The sequence below is a fragment of the Desmodus rotundus genome, chromosome 3 (assembly GCF_022682495.2).
Source record: "Desmodus rotundus isolate HL8 chromosome 3, HLdesRot8A.1, whole genome shotgun sequence".
Taxonomy (NCBI): Eukaryota; Metazoa; Chordata; class Mammalia; order Chiroptera; family Phyllostomidae; genus Desmodus; species Desmodus rotundus.
Window position 1 is genome coordinate 149,811,927 of NC_071389.1, and position 17,835 is coordinate 149,829,761.

Sequence of the window (17,835 nt, forward strand, 5' to 3'; positions counted from 1 at the left end):
CGGGTCCAAACATGTACCTGGCTGCTCACACAGCTCAGCCTGGCTCTCTCCCAAAAATTCTGCAGCAGACCCTGTGCCTGGGCCAGGGCTTCAGCCGCCCTGGTCCCCACGCAGGTGGTCCCGGGGACCTTATTGTCCTTAAGCACTCTTCTTAACGTCAGATCTTTCAATGTCCTCTATCTTAGTCTCCAATCTTCATATATGCTGGAATAACATTGGCTGTTCACTCTGTTCCTCAGATCAGCTAGGTATTTCACTGGTATTGAGGGGAAGTGGACTCCGCTCCCACCTATCTGCCCTCCATCTTCCCACTGATCGATGGCCTTCATTTTTTCATCTAGTTTATGACCAAATTCAACCAATTCTGTGAGCATCCTAATTACCAGTGTTTTGAACTGTGCATCTGATAGGTTGGCTATCTGTTCACTGCTTAGTTGAATTATTTCTGGGGCTTTGATCTGTTCTTTCATTTGGGCCTTTTTTTTTTTTTTTTGTCTCGGCACGCCTGTTTCTTTTTTCTTTTCTTTTTTTTTTATATATTTATTGATTATGCTATTACAGTTGTCCCTTTTCCACCCCTTCACTCAACTCCATCCTGCCCAACCCCTCCCTCCCACATTCCCCCCCTAGAGTTCATGTCCATGGGTCATACTTATAAGTTCTTCGGCTTCTACATTTCCTACACTATTCTTACCCTCCCCCTGTCTATTTTCCACCTATCATTTATGCTATTTATTCTCTGTACCTTTCCCCCTTCTCTCCCCCTCCCAATCCCCTATTGATAACCCTCCATGTGATCTCCATTTCTGTGGTTCTGTTTCTGTTCTAGTTGTTTGCTTAGTTTTCTTTTGTTTTGGTTTTAGGTGTGGTTGTTTATAACTGTAAGTTTGCTGTCATTTTTACTGTTCCTATTTTTATCTTCTTTTTCTTAGGTAAGTCCCTTTAACATTTCATATAATAATGGCTTGTTGACGATGAACTCCTTTAACTTGACCTTATCTGAAAAGCACTTTATCTGCCCTTCCATTCTAAATGATAGCTTTGCTGGATACAGTAATCTTGGATGTAGGCCCTTGCCTTTCATGACTTGGAATACTTCTTGCCAGTCCCTTCTTGCCTGTAAGGTCTCTTTGGAGAAATCAGCTGACAGTCTTATGGGACGTCCTTTGTAGGTAACTGTCTCCTTTTCTCTTGCTGCTTCTAAGATTCTCTCCTGTTTAATCTTAGGTAATGTAATTATGATGTGCCTTGGTGTGTTCCTCCTTGGGTCCAGCTTCTTTGGGACTCTCTGAGCTTCCTGGACTTCCTGGAAGTGTATTTCCTTTGCCAGACTGGGGAAGTTCTCCTTCATTATTTGTTCAAGTAAGTTTTCAATTTTTTGCTCTTCCTCTTCTCCTTCTGGCACCCCTATAATTCGGATGTTGGAACGTTTCAAGATGTCCTGGAGGTTCCTAAGCCTCTCCTCATTTTTCCGAATTCTTGTTTCTTCATTCTTTTCTGGTTGGATGTTTGTTTCTTCCTTCTGGTCCACACCGTTGATTTGAGTCCCAGTTTCCTTTGCATCCCTATTGGTTCTCTGTACATTTTCCTTTGTTTCTCTTAGCATAGGCTTCATTTTTTCATCTGGTTTTTGAACAAATTCAACCAATTCTGTGAGCATCTTGATAACCAGTGTTTTGAACTGTGCATCCGATAGGTTGGCTATCTCTTCCTCGCTTAGTTGTATTTTTTCTGGAGCTTTGAAGTGTTCTGTCATTTGGGCCATTTTTTTTTTTTTTTGTCTTGGCGTGTCTATTACTTAAAGGGGCGGAGCCTTAGGTGTTCCCTGGGTGGGGTAACGGTGGTCTCTGCGCTGTGATGCTGTACATGGGGGAGGGGCCGAGAGGGAGCAATGACACCTGCTCCACCCCCTGCAGGGTTCCAGCCACTCCCTCTGCTTCCCACAATCAAACTGGGCTCCCCTGGCGCTGGCTGCTGAGTGGGTGGGCCTGTGCACACTCCAAGCACCTGGTGGGTCTCCCCAACAATCTCCCTGTGAGGCTGGGAGTCCCCCTTGCCGCTGAACCAACCCCCACGGGCGTCCTCAATCAGAGGTTTGAGGCTTTATTTCCCCGCACCAGAGCCCTGGGTTGTGCCATCTGCTTCACTCCCCCGCCATTCCTCCTGGTTTACCTATGTGCCAATGTGGGGCCGTGGGGTCTGCTAGCAGTCGCACTGCCTGCCCCATTCCTTCCAGAATACCCCAGTCTCTGGGTCTGGCTGTGTTGCCACGAGTCCCATCAACCCTGTCTGCCCGTCTCCACCCTTCCTACCTGTCTGGACGAATGTCTTCTTTATCTACTTGGATGTTGGACTTCCGTGAGGTTGGATTTCCTGTCAGTTCTTTTGGTTTTTGTTTTTAAATTGTTGTTGTCCTGTTTTTGGTTATTCAAGGAGATGCAGTGTGTCTATCTATGCCTCCATCTTGTTTTTTTTCCTGTTTCATGAATACTTATATAAATATATATATAGCTGTCTACAAAATGTCATGATTAATACAAAATTAAAGTAGTTTTGAGGAAGTCACCACTAGGTCCTGTAGAGTAAATAAAATACAATATTTGTGTTGATAACCTGAAGAGAGGCCTCCCACTCTAGCACAGAAAGGAATGCTAATCATAAAGAACAGTAGGAAGGAAAAAGGTGCATTATGCTAAAAGGTTAAGTGGAATTAACTGATTATATATATAAAAATTTTTATCCCAAAGAAGCAAAATAAACATTCTTTTCCATTGCATGTGAAACATTTTCAAAGATACACCACATCATAGGACACAAAACAAGCCTCAACAAATTCAAGAAAATTGAAATCACATCAGGCATATTTTCATACCCCAAGGGCCTGACACTACAAACCAACCTGAAGGAACATATTCAGAAACACTCAAAGTCACAGAGATTGAATAGCATACTATTAAACAACGAATGGGTTACTAATGAGATCAAAGAAGAAATCAAAAAGTTTCTGTAAACAAATGAAAATGAACACACAACAGTCCAAAACTAATGGGACACAGTGAAGGCAATCCTGAGAGGGAAGTTCATAGCGATACAAGCCTACCTTAAAAAGATAGAAACATTTCAAATAAACAACCTAACCCTACATTTACAAGCACTGGAGGAAAAACAACAAACAAACCCCAGAGTGAGTAGAAAGAAGGAAATAATCAAGATCAGAGCAGAATCAAATAACATAGAGACTAAAAGAAAAATTCAAAGGATCAAAAACCCAGGATCTTGTTCTTTGAAAAGATATACAAAATTGACAACCCTTTAAACAGACTTCACAAGAAAAAAAGAGAGAGAGAGAGGGGAACAAAATAAATAAAATCAGAAGGAAGGAAGAGGAGCGATTACAACTGATACTACAGAAATACATAGGAGTGTAAGAAATTACTACAAACAACTATATGCGAAGAAATTTGAAAACCTAGGTGAAGTGGAGAAATTTCTAGAAAAATGTAATCTCTCGAAAATGAATGAAGAAGAAGGAGACAGCCTAAACAGACCAAAACAGCTGGTGAAATTCAAGCAGTAATCAAACCTCTGGCATACAAAAGCCCTGGACTGGACATAGGAGAATTTGACAAAACATTTAAGGGAGAGCTAAGCCCTTTCCTTCTAAAAAAATTCAAAAAAATCCAAGGAGATGGAATACTCCCACATCCTTTTCATGAAGCCAGCATCATCCTAATCACAAAAACAGAAAAAGACACAACAGAAAAAAACTACAGAGCAATACCACTGATGAACATAGATGTTAAATCCTTGACAAAATATTGGCAAACTGTACCCAGCAATACATTAAAAAGATCATACACCATGATCAAGTGGGATTCATTCCAGGGATGCAAAGGTGGCATAATTTTCACAAATCAATAAATATAATACATCATATAAACAAAAGAAAAGACAAAACCACATGATCATATCAGTAGATGCGGAAAAAACATGTGATAAGGTACAGCACTCATTTATGATAAAAACACTCAGCAAAGTGGGAGTAGAGGGAGCATATCTCAACATAATAAGGCAATATATGAAAAAACTATGGCCTACATCATACTCAACAGGCAAACACTAAAAGCTTTCCCACTAAGATCAGGAACAAGACAAGGATGTCCACTTTCACCATTTCTATTCGGCATAGTATTGGAAGTCCTAGCCACAGTGATCAGACAAGAAAAAGAAATAAAGAAGTAAAAGAAATAGAGAATTAAAGAAGTTTCATTATTTTTTCAAATAACTTTTCAGTATCTTGCTCTTCTTCTCCTCCTTCTGGCATCCCTATGATTCTGACATTGGCACGTTTCGAGATGTCCCAGAGTCTTCTTATTCCCTCCTTGTTTCATTGAATTCTTGTTTCTTCATTCTGGTGTGGTTGACTATTTTCTTCCTTATGTGCCAAATCGCTGATTTGAACCCTGGCTTCCTTCTCTTCACTGTTGGTTCCCTTCGGATTTTTCTTTATCTCACTTAGCGTAGCCTTCATTTCTTCCCTTATGCATTTGCCATACTCAGTGAAATCTCTAAGCATCCTTACCACCAGTGTTTTGAACTCTGAGTCTGATAGATTGGCTATCTGCATTTCACTTACTTTTTTTCTGGAGTTTTGATCTGTTCTTGCACTTGGGCCATATTTCCTTGTGTCTTCAGTTTGGCAGCCTCTCTGTGCTTCTACCTGTGTATTGGGTAAAGTGGCTTTGACTCCACCTTTTATGCCAATACAACCTGTTTTGGTGTGAAAGGCCAAGCCTTAAGTATTCAGCAGGGTGTGACAACCTGCTTTGTAGCACTGTATGTGATGCAGGGGTCAGAGAGGGAACACTGCCATTTGCTGGGGTCTTGGCCTATTTCCAGGCACTTCCCCCAATTCCTGTATGCTGCTGGCACCCTTCTAGCTGCTTCTCTGGTGCTGAATCCCTGAGTAGGAGGGTTTCTGTACATTCTAGGGCCATGTGGGTCCTTTTAACAGTCTCCTGAGAGACTGGCAGTTTCTTTCACCATGCCATCCTCCACTGGTTTTTACAGCCAGAAGTTATGAGGTTTTATATTCCCAGCACAGGAACCTGGGCTGCATGGACTAGCCTGGAGCTGGAAGGGCTTGCTCCCCAGGTATCCTCCCAGTTTCCATCTGCCACAGGTGAATGTGGGACTGCCTGTTCTGCCAGCTGCTGCTATCACTGCCTTGTTGCCACTACCACACTGTGTCCTCCAGACCCCAGCTCCCTGTATCCATTGGGATGAATATTGCTTCTTTAAATCTTGGTTGTGGGACTTCCATACAGTTAAATTTTTCTGGCAGTTCTGGTTGTATTTTATTTTAAGATTAGTTGTGATCCTTCTTATGGCTGTGCAAGAAGGTGAAGCGTGTCTACCTACACCTCCATCCTGGCAATGAGTCCCATGAGTGATAATTTTTTGATATTTTAATGATTATAAGGCATTGACTCTACACTTAAATTACCTCATTTCCCCCCAAACAACTGAAAAACCCTTTCAGGTATGTATATTTAATATTCATTTAAAAATATGACACAGAAAGGAGTTAGTTATGTATCTTGTCTTCACCATTCGTATATTTGTGAGCAATGCAGTCTTTATTGATTTCCTTAGTTGCACTGACAGGGAGTTTCTAGCTCATGAAGCATTGCCTTTTATTTGAAAATTCTATTAGAAATGTTTCCTTTCCATTATGTCTTTTCTCAGAAACCTAGGTGCTAACTTCCCTGTCTGTCTTCCTTGATCACTCTTTCACTCTCTTTCTCCCTTTATTTTTTCTTCATAGTCCCTAATTGCTTTCTGTCTTTATCTAGGCCTCCTAATACATTACTTTTACTTTAGACTGATTTATACCTCTTACACTCCTATCCACAAGCAAGTAGGACTTCTGCTTTTAACTATTGTACCCAATCATGTCCAAGGAATTATGGGGTGGAACAGTGACTAGGTTTCAAGGCAAGGAAATACATAGATCTACTACCAGGTTTCTCTCTCTACAGAGAATGCAGGAAGAAATTGATGTACAAATAATATTTTGCCGTAACATGTTGAAACTCCAAAAATAAAATTTATCATATCAGAGTGGTTAAAGGATCCAGATAGTTTTAGACTTCTCTGGAAAATATGCAAATTTGTCACCATATTATTGACTATATATGCACCTTCACCTTTTCTTTAGTTTTAATTAACATGGCATCTTTTAATTATAAAGGCTGTACACAGTGTTCACAAACTAGGTATCATCTTTAAGGGACATGTTACCCATCTATCAGCAACTTTGCTTCCTTAAGTCATCACATATATTGTCTAAAAGCTTATTCTCACAAATTAGGAAGCACTGAGATACATGTATGATATGTGAGAGTATAACCTATTTATCCACTTTAGCTTTGTCAAAGAATAAAATGTTTGGAGTTTTATAGTTAAATATGTGTGACGTAATAGTTGAGATGCATTGTATCCTATGCTATTTTTTTTAAAGATAAGAGACAATCTCTTTATCTTTAAAAAATATTTTTATTGTTGTTCAACTATAGTTGTCCCCATTTTCCCCTTACCACTCTACCTTACCTGACCCACTCCTACCTCCCACCCTCTATCCTACACTGACCTTTGGCTTTGTCCATGGGTCTTCTCCAAAGAGGACATACAGAGGGCCCAGAGACATATGAAAGGATGCTCAGCATCACTAGCCATCAGAGAGATGCAAATTAAAACCACAATGAGATACCACTTCACACCAGTCAGAATGGCCATCAACAAAAACAACGAACAACAAGTGATGACAAGGTTGTAGAGAAAAGGAAACCCTATTACACTATTGGTGGGAATGCAGACTGATGCAACCACTATGGAAAACAGTATAGAATTTCCTCAAAAAATGAAAAATGAAACTGCCTTTTGACCCAGCAATTACACTGCTAGGATTATACCCTAAGAATCCCAAGGCACCAATCAAAAGAACCTATGTACACCAATATTCATAGCAGCACAATTTGCAATAGCCAAATGCTGGAAGCAACCTAAGTGCCCATCAGTAAATGACTGCACCAAACAACAGTGGTACATTTACACAATGAGTTACTATGCAGCAGGAAAAAAGAAGGAACTCCTACTCTTTACAACAGCATAGATGGAACTGAAGAGTATTAAGTGAAATAATCTGGGCAGTGAAAGACAAATACCATATGATCTCACCTATAAATGGAACCTAATCAACAAAACAAACAAGCAAGGAAAACATAACCAGAGGAATTGAAATAAAGAACAAACTGACAGTAACCAGAGGGGAGAGGCGAGGGGAGTAACAGGAGAAGGAAGGGGAAGAGTCACCAAGGAACATGTATAAAGCCCCTTCACCTTTTCCACTCATCCTCCACCCCCACTTCTCTCATAAACGTCCCCTTTGGCCTCTGTTTCTGTGAATGTGTTTTTCTATTGTTTTGTTTTTTCACTTGTTTTGTTTTTTAAATTCTATGTATTAGTAAAACCATGCAGTATTTGTCTTTCTGTACTTATTTCACTTAGCATAGCACCCTCTAGTTTCATATCTGTAGTTACAAATGGCAACATTTCATTTTTTGTGTGGCTCACTAATATTCCATTACACACACACACACGGTCTTTATCCATTCATCTATCAATGGACACCTAGGTTGCTTTTACATATTTATTGGCTGTTGTAAATAATGGTGCAATCCACATGGAGGGTGCATATATCTTCTCAAATTAGTGTTTTTGTTTTCTTTGGATAAATACCCAGAAGTGAGGTTCCAGGGTTATATGGTATATCTATGTTTAGTTTTTTGAGGAATCTCCATACTGTTTTCCATGGTGGCTGCACCAATTGTCAATCCCACCAACAGTGCACAAGGTTCCTTTTTCTCTACATCCTCAACAACACACTCTTTCTTGACTTTTTGATAATAGCCATTCTGACTATGGGAGGTGGTATCTCATTAGGTTTTCAATTTACATTTCCCTGATGATTAGTGGTGTTCAGCATCTTTTCATATGTCTATTGGTCATTTCTCTAGTTCTCAGAGGTTATTTTTAGCAAGAAATGTTACCCACAGCCCAGGAAGTGGATGCTTTGTTGGCTCTTCACTATTCCAGTGTCATTCTTTGGAACTTTCATAGGACACAGAAAGAAAATACATTTAGAGAAATGATAGCCTCACACTGACATTTCTTATTCCAGTCCATCAGCATAGAATTTTTCTACTGTTCTTATGCTACATTTGTATCTCTTTTCATCCACAGTGAGAAACCTAGCTCCAACCATCTGCTTCCCAATTACTCCATTCTACAAAGACACATACAACAGTTTCTGAATTGTTATACTTCTATTATTTTATTAAAATCTAAATAAAGTTCAAAAATTTTGCAGTGTCTGTCTTACTGACGGCCAGTTGTCAAAATACTATCTTGAAAAATTACTTGTATCAATTCTTTATTCTTCCCATCCCATGGTTGTTGATTTATTTCACACTTATGTTCACTTGTATAGGGTTTCCCCCATTCTTGCTCATTTAATTTTGTCCTGGGCATATGTTAAACAATAAGAATATTTTAAAAGTTAGAACTATTCAAATAGGTATATTCAAAATGTATCACTTATAGTTTTACTACATTAATCTTTCTGCCTTCATGCCCCAAGCATGTTTCAATGATAGAAACTTTATATTATACTTAAATATTTCCATGATTAGCCCTCTCATATTGGCTTGTTTCCCAAGATTTCTTAATTATTACTGATGTTTGATTTACCACATAAAATTTAGGATTGATTTTAGAATTAGTGTTCCTCCATTTGGGTCAAATGATCAAGAAATTCTAATGTTATTTAAAGTGTCAGTGACAAATAGGGATGCTATATGGCTCTTCTGTTTTGCCACAGTGGGAGGCTTCATAACACAGTGTGTGCTTATGGAGCAATGTATTGCAGATGTACATTTTCCTTTTGAAGATCACTTCCTGGCTTACTATTGCAACCTGGTAGAGACTACTGGTCAGACCATAGGACGTCATCAGTTGACAATTAGATTTGAGCTTGCTATAATTGGAGTGAGTATAATTGGACTCTGAGTTATAATGCTGGTCATTCATAGCAACACTCTATCATCAAAGGGAGATATTCTTAGAAGAATAGAGTTGAGTGGGTCAAAAAGGCACAAGTAAGGCTTATGAACAGATGACTCAGACTCCTTTGAAACAAATTTCTCCTGTATTTATATTCTCTTCCTCTATCCACATGTATGGCCTTGTTGGGAGTACCTAACCTAGGTAACCAAGAAATGAAAATATATACTGACTCACAGATGTTCTGTACAATATACTAGCATCCACTCAAAAGAAAATGGCAGATAAATAAAATATGTGATACAAGCAATATTTTTAAAATAATGCTTGTGTATAGCTGCATCAATATTAGTCAATGTAGATGTTACTGAAAAAAAGTGTACTGCATAAACAACGGAATTGCTGTTTGTCATAACAGTAAGAAAAGTCATGTTCCAGAGAAGATATGCCAGTTTCAAATTTGTGTCTGTATAAAAACACAGTGTTAATATTAAAAAAAATAAGCAATTGATATGACTACAAAGAGAAAGAAACCATCCCACCGTTGTATAAAGAGATTTAAATAGCTCAGTAATAACAGAAACAGTAAAAGTACAAATTTAAATCATGTGATTAATAAACTTGACCTAGTTGACTCATATAGAACACTGCACTCAAGTGTCATTATACATAATTTTTCAATGGTCAAGAAATGATTACACACATGACTACTATATTCTAGGCCATAAAGTGATATTCAACTAAATTAGAAGGATTTCATGTAAAGAAGGTATGACATTATAAAGAGATTTTCTGGATATTTTATGATTCACCCATTTACAGCAGTACATTGAGGCCAATACTGCTCAGTGGCCCCTCCCTCTGGAGGAAAGGAGAAGAGTAGAACATGTATATAATAGTCGGGCTTTCTAGGGGCTGTCCAAGCACTGGTGTCTGCCAGGGTGTCCAACCGGCAACCCGTGGTCCACATGTAGCCCAGCATGGCTGTGAATGTGGTCCAACAGATATCATAAATTTACTTGAAACATTATGAGACCTTTTTGTGACCTGAAATTAACATTATCAACATAAGATCTATACCAACTATACATAAATAACAAATTAAATTTAAAAAGTTGACATGTTCAGGAGAATGAGAGTCAGAAAGAGAGAAGAAAAGTAACTGAAATTAAATTATATAAAATAAGTATATAAAGTACATAAAAACAAACAGAAAAGTTTAAAAGTATAACAATATAAACAAACAGAAGAAACAAAGAGAATAAACAACAATGACAGCGAGTTTACTGAGATTTGAAAAAGCTACTGAAATTTCATGCTTATATTTTTCCTTTTCCTGCAATGTGTCTCTAATTCATTACACTACATTATTTAATTTACTTGTGAGAAATAGTCTTCCTCACTATGTTCCTGAAGGCTTTCTTGACTTGCTCATTCCTTAAGCTGTAAATAAAGGGGTTCAGCATGGGTGCTACTGAGGTGTTCAGAACAGCAACTCCCTTGCTCAAGGACACCCTATCTTTCGCTGAAGGTTTAATATACATAAAAATGCAGCTGCCATAAGAGATGGAGATGACAATCATGTGAGAGGAACACGTAGAAAAGGCCTTTGTCCTCTGATTAGTAGAAGGAATTCTTAAAATCGTTCTGATGATATAGAGATAGGACAGAAATATCAATGCCAAAGTGAACATCAAGGTAAACACAGCACAGGAGAACCCCATTATCTCTAGAAATTTTGTTTCTGAACAAGAAAGTTGCAGCAGGGGAACATAATCACAGGTAAAGTGGTCAATAATATTTGATCTGCAGTAATCGAAGTTCAAGAGCAACATGAGTCCAGGGAATACAATTAAGAATGAAACTAGCCAGGAAGAGAAGACAAGGAGTATACAGATTCTTCGATTCATGATGGTCATGTAATGCAGAGGTTTGCAGATGGCAATATAGCGATCATAGGACATGGCAGCCAGAAGGTAAAATTCAGTGACTCCCAAGAGAATTAAAAAGAACAACTGAGCAATGCAATCATTAAAGGAAATGGTTTTATCCCCTGAAATAATGGTGCCCAAGAACTTAGGTATACTGACAGTTGTGAATGAAACCTCTAACAAGGAGAAATTTCTGAGGAAGAAGTACATAGGGGACTGGAGATGGGGATCCAGCAGGGTAAGGGTTATGATGGTCAGGTTTCCAGTGATGCTGAGCATGTAGGTGAAGAGCAGAAAGACAAAGATCACCACCTGAAGCTTTGGGTCATCTGACAGTCCCAGGAGGATGAATTCTGTTACTTCTGTATGGTTTCTCATTCTTCAGTTGCTTTTTTGTTTTCCTCCTGCCAGGTCTACAGGAGAAAACACAAGGAACACGTCATGAATTGTGGATTAAGAACTATCCAAGTGTGAATCCAGAATTTGGCTGTAATAGTATGTTATTTTACCATCAGGGGAAATTTAAAGGGAACCTATAATAACAATGGTCCTTTGATTTCTTCTCTCTTATATACAGACAACAGTATGGTGGTAACTAGGGAAGGAAGGGAATTGGAAGGGGTAGTAAAGGAGCTTAAATATATGGTGACAGAGGATGGTTTCACTTTGGGTGTTGGACACACAATGCAAGGTACAGATTCATGTATCAGGGAAATGTACACTTGAAACCTATATAATCTTATTACCCAATGTCAGCCTCCAATAAATTTAATTAATAAGAAAGTAACTTTCTTGTCTTGAATGACACAAAGAGTCCTCAGGAAGACCCATCAAGTGTTAGGAAGAGTTATTTTAACTAGATGCTGTTTCCGTTTTTCTACAATTATTTTAGGTGACTACTTTCCTGGTGAAGTCTGCACAATTTATATTTTGTCATTTCAATAATGATGGGCAAATTCAATTCCCAGCATTCATACTAGTATTCATAGAAACAAATAAAGAGACAGTAGATATCATCAATCACATTCAATAATAATTTTAGAAATAGTAAATCCTATCTGCAGGGGTTTATGATGAATATTAACTAATAAGTTCATGCTTTTAATTCATTAGCTAGCCATCTACAATTTCAATGAGAAAAGAAGTAAATTAATAAAAAATTATGCAAAGTGTTATTAATTTATTATTTATGTCATCCTGAGGTAAATTATTATTATAGATAGTATACAGATTAGGCAGTTAGAGAAATCTGGATTAAAATACAAATGGGCTGCTTAATGGATTTTGACTTTAGATGAATTACTTAATTTCTTGAAGCTTCAGTTTTCTCTGTTCAAAATGAAGGTGACTATAACGAATAATCTTGCAATAAACATAGGAGTGCACATACCTTTATGAATAAATTTTTTCATATTTTCTGGGTAAATAAGAAGAGGGATTGCTGGGCCTTATGACACCTCTATTTGTAATGATTTGAGAAATTTCCATACTGTTTTCCGTAGTGGCTGTACCAATGTACATCCCTACCAGCAATTGAAATTTATATAATTTTATCAACCAATGTTACACCATGTTTAATTTCTTAGAAAATGAAGTTAAAATTACAGGGTGCTTTTTCTTAATTATATTTTTTCCATTACTGTTTAGCCCCCTTCCTTCCTCTTTCACCTCCAACCAGCCTCCGTCCTCCCCACAATCACCACATTGTTGTCCGTGTCCATAAGCTGTTTCTCTTTTTTCTTTTTTGCTTAATAATTTAAATAAAGTAAATGAAAGTGCTCTACAAATCATATGGCACTTAGTATGCTTTGTATAGAGCTTTTTAATTTACTTTAGTTTTCCTTTAGTTGGAGTTAATTCCCTTTTGGGAAGGATGGTAGAGTAATTGTGATTTAGGAAAATCACTTTTTATCTTAGTGAAATGCTAAGGACTTTTGTATATTCTCTCAGTTAGCCCTTAACACACCCATGAAACTATTTTTATTCTGAGAAAAAAAATTGAGACTCATAGAGGTATGTACCTTTGATATATTCATATAACTGGTAAAAGTTAAGTATAATCATAGACTATCTGAAATTAAAATCTGTTGTCTTAAATAAAGTACTCCATAATCAAATAGAAACAAATAGACACAATGATAATTCCCTACCTTTATTTAATAGAGAATGACTAAATTGATGTAATAATACAATATACACCTAGTTCTTTTTGCACTTTTTAATATATACAGCTACAAAATTTAATTCCAAATATATCTTATTTAATATTTTTATCTTTTTAAATCTTATTAATTTAATTAAAATTTCCCTAATCAACAAAATAATCAAGCAATCAAAATATAGCAAGAGACATTGAAATAAAGAACAAACTGACAGTAACCATAGGGGAGGGGGAAGGAGATAACAAGGGAAAGAAGGGGATGTGTCATCAAGGAACAGGTATAAAGGACACATGGAGGTTGGGAGGTGGGGATGGGTTGGGCAAGGAAGAGAAATGGATGAAAATGGAAAAATCTGTACTTGAACAACAATAAAAAAAATTGATCTATATCTGTAAAATATGTCATGGGTAATTTAATATGGATTGCAGTGCATCTATAAATCGCTTTGAGTACTATGGCCATTTTAATGATGTTAATTCTTCCAACCCATGAGCATGGTACATGCTTCCATTTGTTTGTGTCTTCCTTAATTTCTTTCTTCAGTGTTGTGTAGTTTTCTGAGTGCAGGTCTTTTACCCCCTTGGTTAGGTTTATTCCTAGGTACTTTATTTTTCTTGTTGCTATATCAAATGGGATTTTTTTCCTGATTTCTCTTTCTGCAGTTTTGTTGTTGGTATACAGGAATGCCTTTGATTTCTGAGTATTGACTTTGTATCCAGCTGTTTTGCCAAATTCATTTATTAGGTCGAGTAGTTTTTTGGTGGAGTCTATAGGATTTTCCATGTACATTATCATGTCATCTGCAAACAGTGACAGTTTCATTTCCTCCTTTCCAATTTGGATGCCTTTTATTTCTTTTTCTTGTCTGATTGCTGTGGCTAGGACTTCCAATACTATGTTGAATAGGAGTGGTGAGAGAGGGCATCCTTGTCTTGTTCCTGATCTTAGTGGGAAAGCTCTAAGTGTTTGTCCATTGAGTATGATGTTGGCTGTAGGTCTCTCATATATGACCTTTATTATGTTGAGGAATGATCCCACTTGGCTGAGTGTTTTTATCATAAATGGGTGCTGTACCTTCTCAAGGTACACATGACATATTTTACAGATATAGAGCAAACATTTCAGAAATTTATATGCAGCCATAAACAACCCCGAATAGCTGCAGCAATTTTGAGAAAGAAGAACAAAGCAGGAGGGATCACAATACCTAATATCAAACTGTACTACAAGGCCACTGTAATCAAAACAGCCTGGTACTGGCATAAAAACAGGCACATAGACCAATGGAACACAACAAAGAGCCCAGAAATAAACCCAAGTCTTTACGGTCAATTAATATTTGACAAAGGAGGAAGGACCAAAAAATGGAGCAAAAGTAGCCCCTTTAACAAATGGTGTTGGGAGATCTGGACAGCTATGTGCAAAAAAATGAAACTCGATCACCAACTTATACCATACACAAAAATAAATTCAAGGTGGATAAAAGACTTAAATATAAGTCGTAACACCATAAAAGTCCTAGAGGAAAACATTGGCAGGAAAATCTCAGACATTCCACGCAGCAACATCCTCACAGACATGTCCTCTAAAGCAAGGGACATAAATGAAAGAATAAACAAATGGGACCTCATCAAAATAAAAAGCTTCTGCATGGCTAAAGAAAACAGCACTAAATTACAAAGAGAACCAACAGTATGGGAAAACATATTTGCCAAGGATACCTCAGACAAGGGTCTGATCTCCAAAATATATAAAGAACACACACGACTGCACTCCAGGAAAACAAACAACCCAATTAAAAAATGGGCAAAGGACTTGAACAGACACTTCTCCAAGGAAGACATACAGAGGGCCCAGAGATATATGAAAGGATGCTCAACATTACTAGCCATCAGAGAGATGCAAATTAAAACCAAAATGAGGTACCATCTCACACCAGTCAGTGTGGCTGACATAAACAAATCAACAAACAAATGTTGGACCTCTCCGGAGAAAAGGCAACCCTAGTACATTGTTGGTGGGAATGCAGCCTGGTGAGGCCACTGTGGAAAACAGGATGGAATTTCCTCAGAAATCTAAAAATGGAACTGTCTTTTGACCCAGCAATTCTGCTGCTGGGATTATACCCTAAGAACCCTGAAACACCAATCCAAAAGAACCTATGCATCCCAATGTTCATAGCAGCACAATTTACAATAGCCAAGTACTGGAAGCAACCTAAGTGCCCATCAGCAAATGAATGGGTCAAAAAAGTATGGTACATTTTCACAATGGAATTCTACACAGCAGAGAGTAAGAAGGAGCTTATACCCTTTGCAAAAGCATGAGTGGAACTGGAGAGCATTATGCTAAGTGAAATAAGCCACGCAGTGAGGGACAAATGCCATATGATCTCACTTTTAACTGGAACATAATCAACAAAAGAAAAAAGCAAACAAAATATAACCAGAGACATTGAAGTTAAGAACAATCTAATAATGGCCAGAGGGGAGTGGGTAGGGGACAGTGAGGACAGGGGATTACAGAAACTACTGTAAAGGACACATGGATAAAACCAAAGGGGAGGATGGAAGTGGGGGAGGGAGGGGGAGAACATGCAGACAACTGTAATTGAAAAAAAAAATTTAAAAAAAAGTTGAGCTAGTAAGTGATGAGTCAATGATAAGATTTGGGAGACGTTCATTGTCTCCTTTTTAAAAAAACATTTACTTATTGATTTGAGAGAGAGAGAGAGAGAGAGAGAGGGAGAGAGATTGATTTGTTCTTCTACTTATTTATGCATTCTCATTGGTTGCTTGATGGATGTGCCTGGAGCAGAGATCGAACCTGTAACCTTGGTGTATGGGAACAACACTCTCACCAACTGAGCTACCTGGTCAAGGCTTCTCACTTACGTGTTTAAAACCACAGATATACACATGCATATATAAGAAGTAGCTATAATATCTTTTGACTGACATTTTTCTGAAAATTATTTCATTATATATTTCCATTACCATTTATTTCCCTTACATCCCTCTCCTTCACAATCACCACATTGTTGACAAGTTATACTTTAATAATCATATTTTGTTTTTGGCCTGTTGACTTTAATCTTTAAATCACATACTCTAGTTTCTTAGTAGATAGAAATTATTTTCTTTGAATTATTCATAAACCAAAGGGAATGGAATATTGATTTTTGCATAGGAAATATTGAGGATACTTGTGGAGGAGTCTGGTTATTTTTTAGCCAAGAGCAGTGAGGAGGGCATTGTCACCATCACTTACATGGAAGGAGAAGGGGCTGTGCAGGCCAGCTCCAGAGACATTCCCAGATTCATGATCTCAGGTCACAGCCATTCTTAGGAGAATGGGAAAATTCCACTGTGTGTTTCAAACCAGTTACAAAAGTAACATTGTTTCTTTTTATTTTTTTTAACCTCTATAGAGTCTTCAAACAAAAATAAGGGTCTTTTGTTTTCATTTTGTTTTTGTAAGTAGCTATAATACTAGGCAATTGTTGGTTCTGGTTGAGCTGAGACAGTAAAAAAGACATGTAGTTGTAAGATTCCATTAAAATATGGCTCCTTTTTATAAATGGATCATTAGGTACACTATTGACTATATAACTTGATGTTGTATCAAGTTATGATATTTTTAGCCAGGATATGACAACTCAAGATTTTAAGCTGTCTCCATAGTCAAGGGATTTCCTGTTAGTTGACTTCTAATAAAAGTAATACCTCACATTATCATGTTTATATTTCCTTGAAAGAGCTCAAAGGAATTTTTTGGTGAGTAAAATTATTTATTTGTTTGTTTGTTTGTTTGTTTATAAACTATATTTTACTGTTTATGCTATTACAGTTGTCTGAATTTGCCCCATTGTCTTCCTTATGCCCGACTTACCTCTGATTTTCAGAAAGGCTCACTAACAGTCAGAATATCTGGAATATGAAAAACATTGGCAGCTGTCATTGTTGTATTCCAGGGAGCCCAACGTTTCTGAAAATACTTCCTCTCTTTTAACAAATTTGCTCTCCATTGTCCATGTTTTTGTATGAAATTTCCCATTTTATCCATAGGGAATATATTTCTCTGACATAGAAAGTGAAGAGGAACAAATACATAAAAGAGAAAAAATATCAAATGTTTTAAAACTCTCTGGTGCCTTTTCTATATAGACTTTACTCACACAAGCTACTTCCTGTTTTATCTAGTCTCTCTGACCCAGGCTCAAGGGGACTAATTCAGTCAGGACAGGAATACACACAACACACCAAGGAATATAAAGGATAATAACCACTAGTATTGAAATTTGAAAAGGACTCTTGGGAGTCAGTGTCCAGGGAAACAAAAAATTGGAAGCAAACCAGAACACTAAATGTGAAGTTTGTTTTTCTCTACATTACTTTTCAGACCAATTAGCAACCTAATATCTTAGGTTCCAATATTAATTTCTACCTAATACTCTATGCCTGTTAAAAAAATCTGGTAATCTATCACATGGTACTAAGTACATTTCTTAACTCTATTATTTTTAATCTGGCTTCCAGTAAAAAATTTTGGTGCTATACTACTGCTAATAGTTTATGCTTTTTCTTTTCCTGTTCTGTCTGGCTCACCAGGAATGTCAG

At 37.4% G+C, this 17,835-nt stretch overlaps 1 protein-coding gene across 1 annotated transcript; it reads right to left on the reverse strand.

Moving 5' to 3' along the window:
- Window positions 1-8,387: 8,387 nt before the first annotated feature.
- LOC112318424 (olfactory receptor 6C1) lies at window positions 8,388-17,370 on the reverse strand. The gene is made up of 2 exons (XM_024575673.3): window positions 17,108-17,370; window positions 8,388-11,467 (listed from the first exon to the last, which is right to left on the reverse strand). Exon 2 carries the CDS (start codon window positions 11,430-11,432, stop codon window positions 10,500-10,502), a length of 933 nt encoding a protein of 310 aa, XP_024431441.1. The 5' UTR covers window positions 11,433-11,467; window positions 17,108-17,370; the 3' UTR covers window positions 8,388-10,499.
- Window positions 17,371-17,835: the final 465 nt, after the last annotated feature.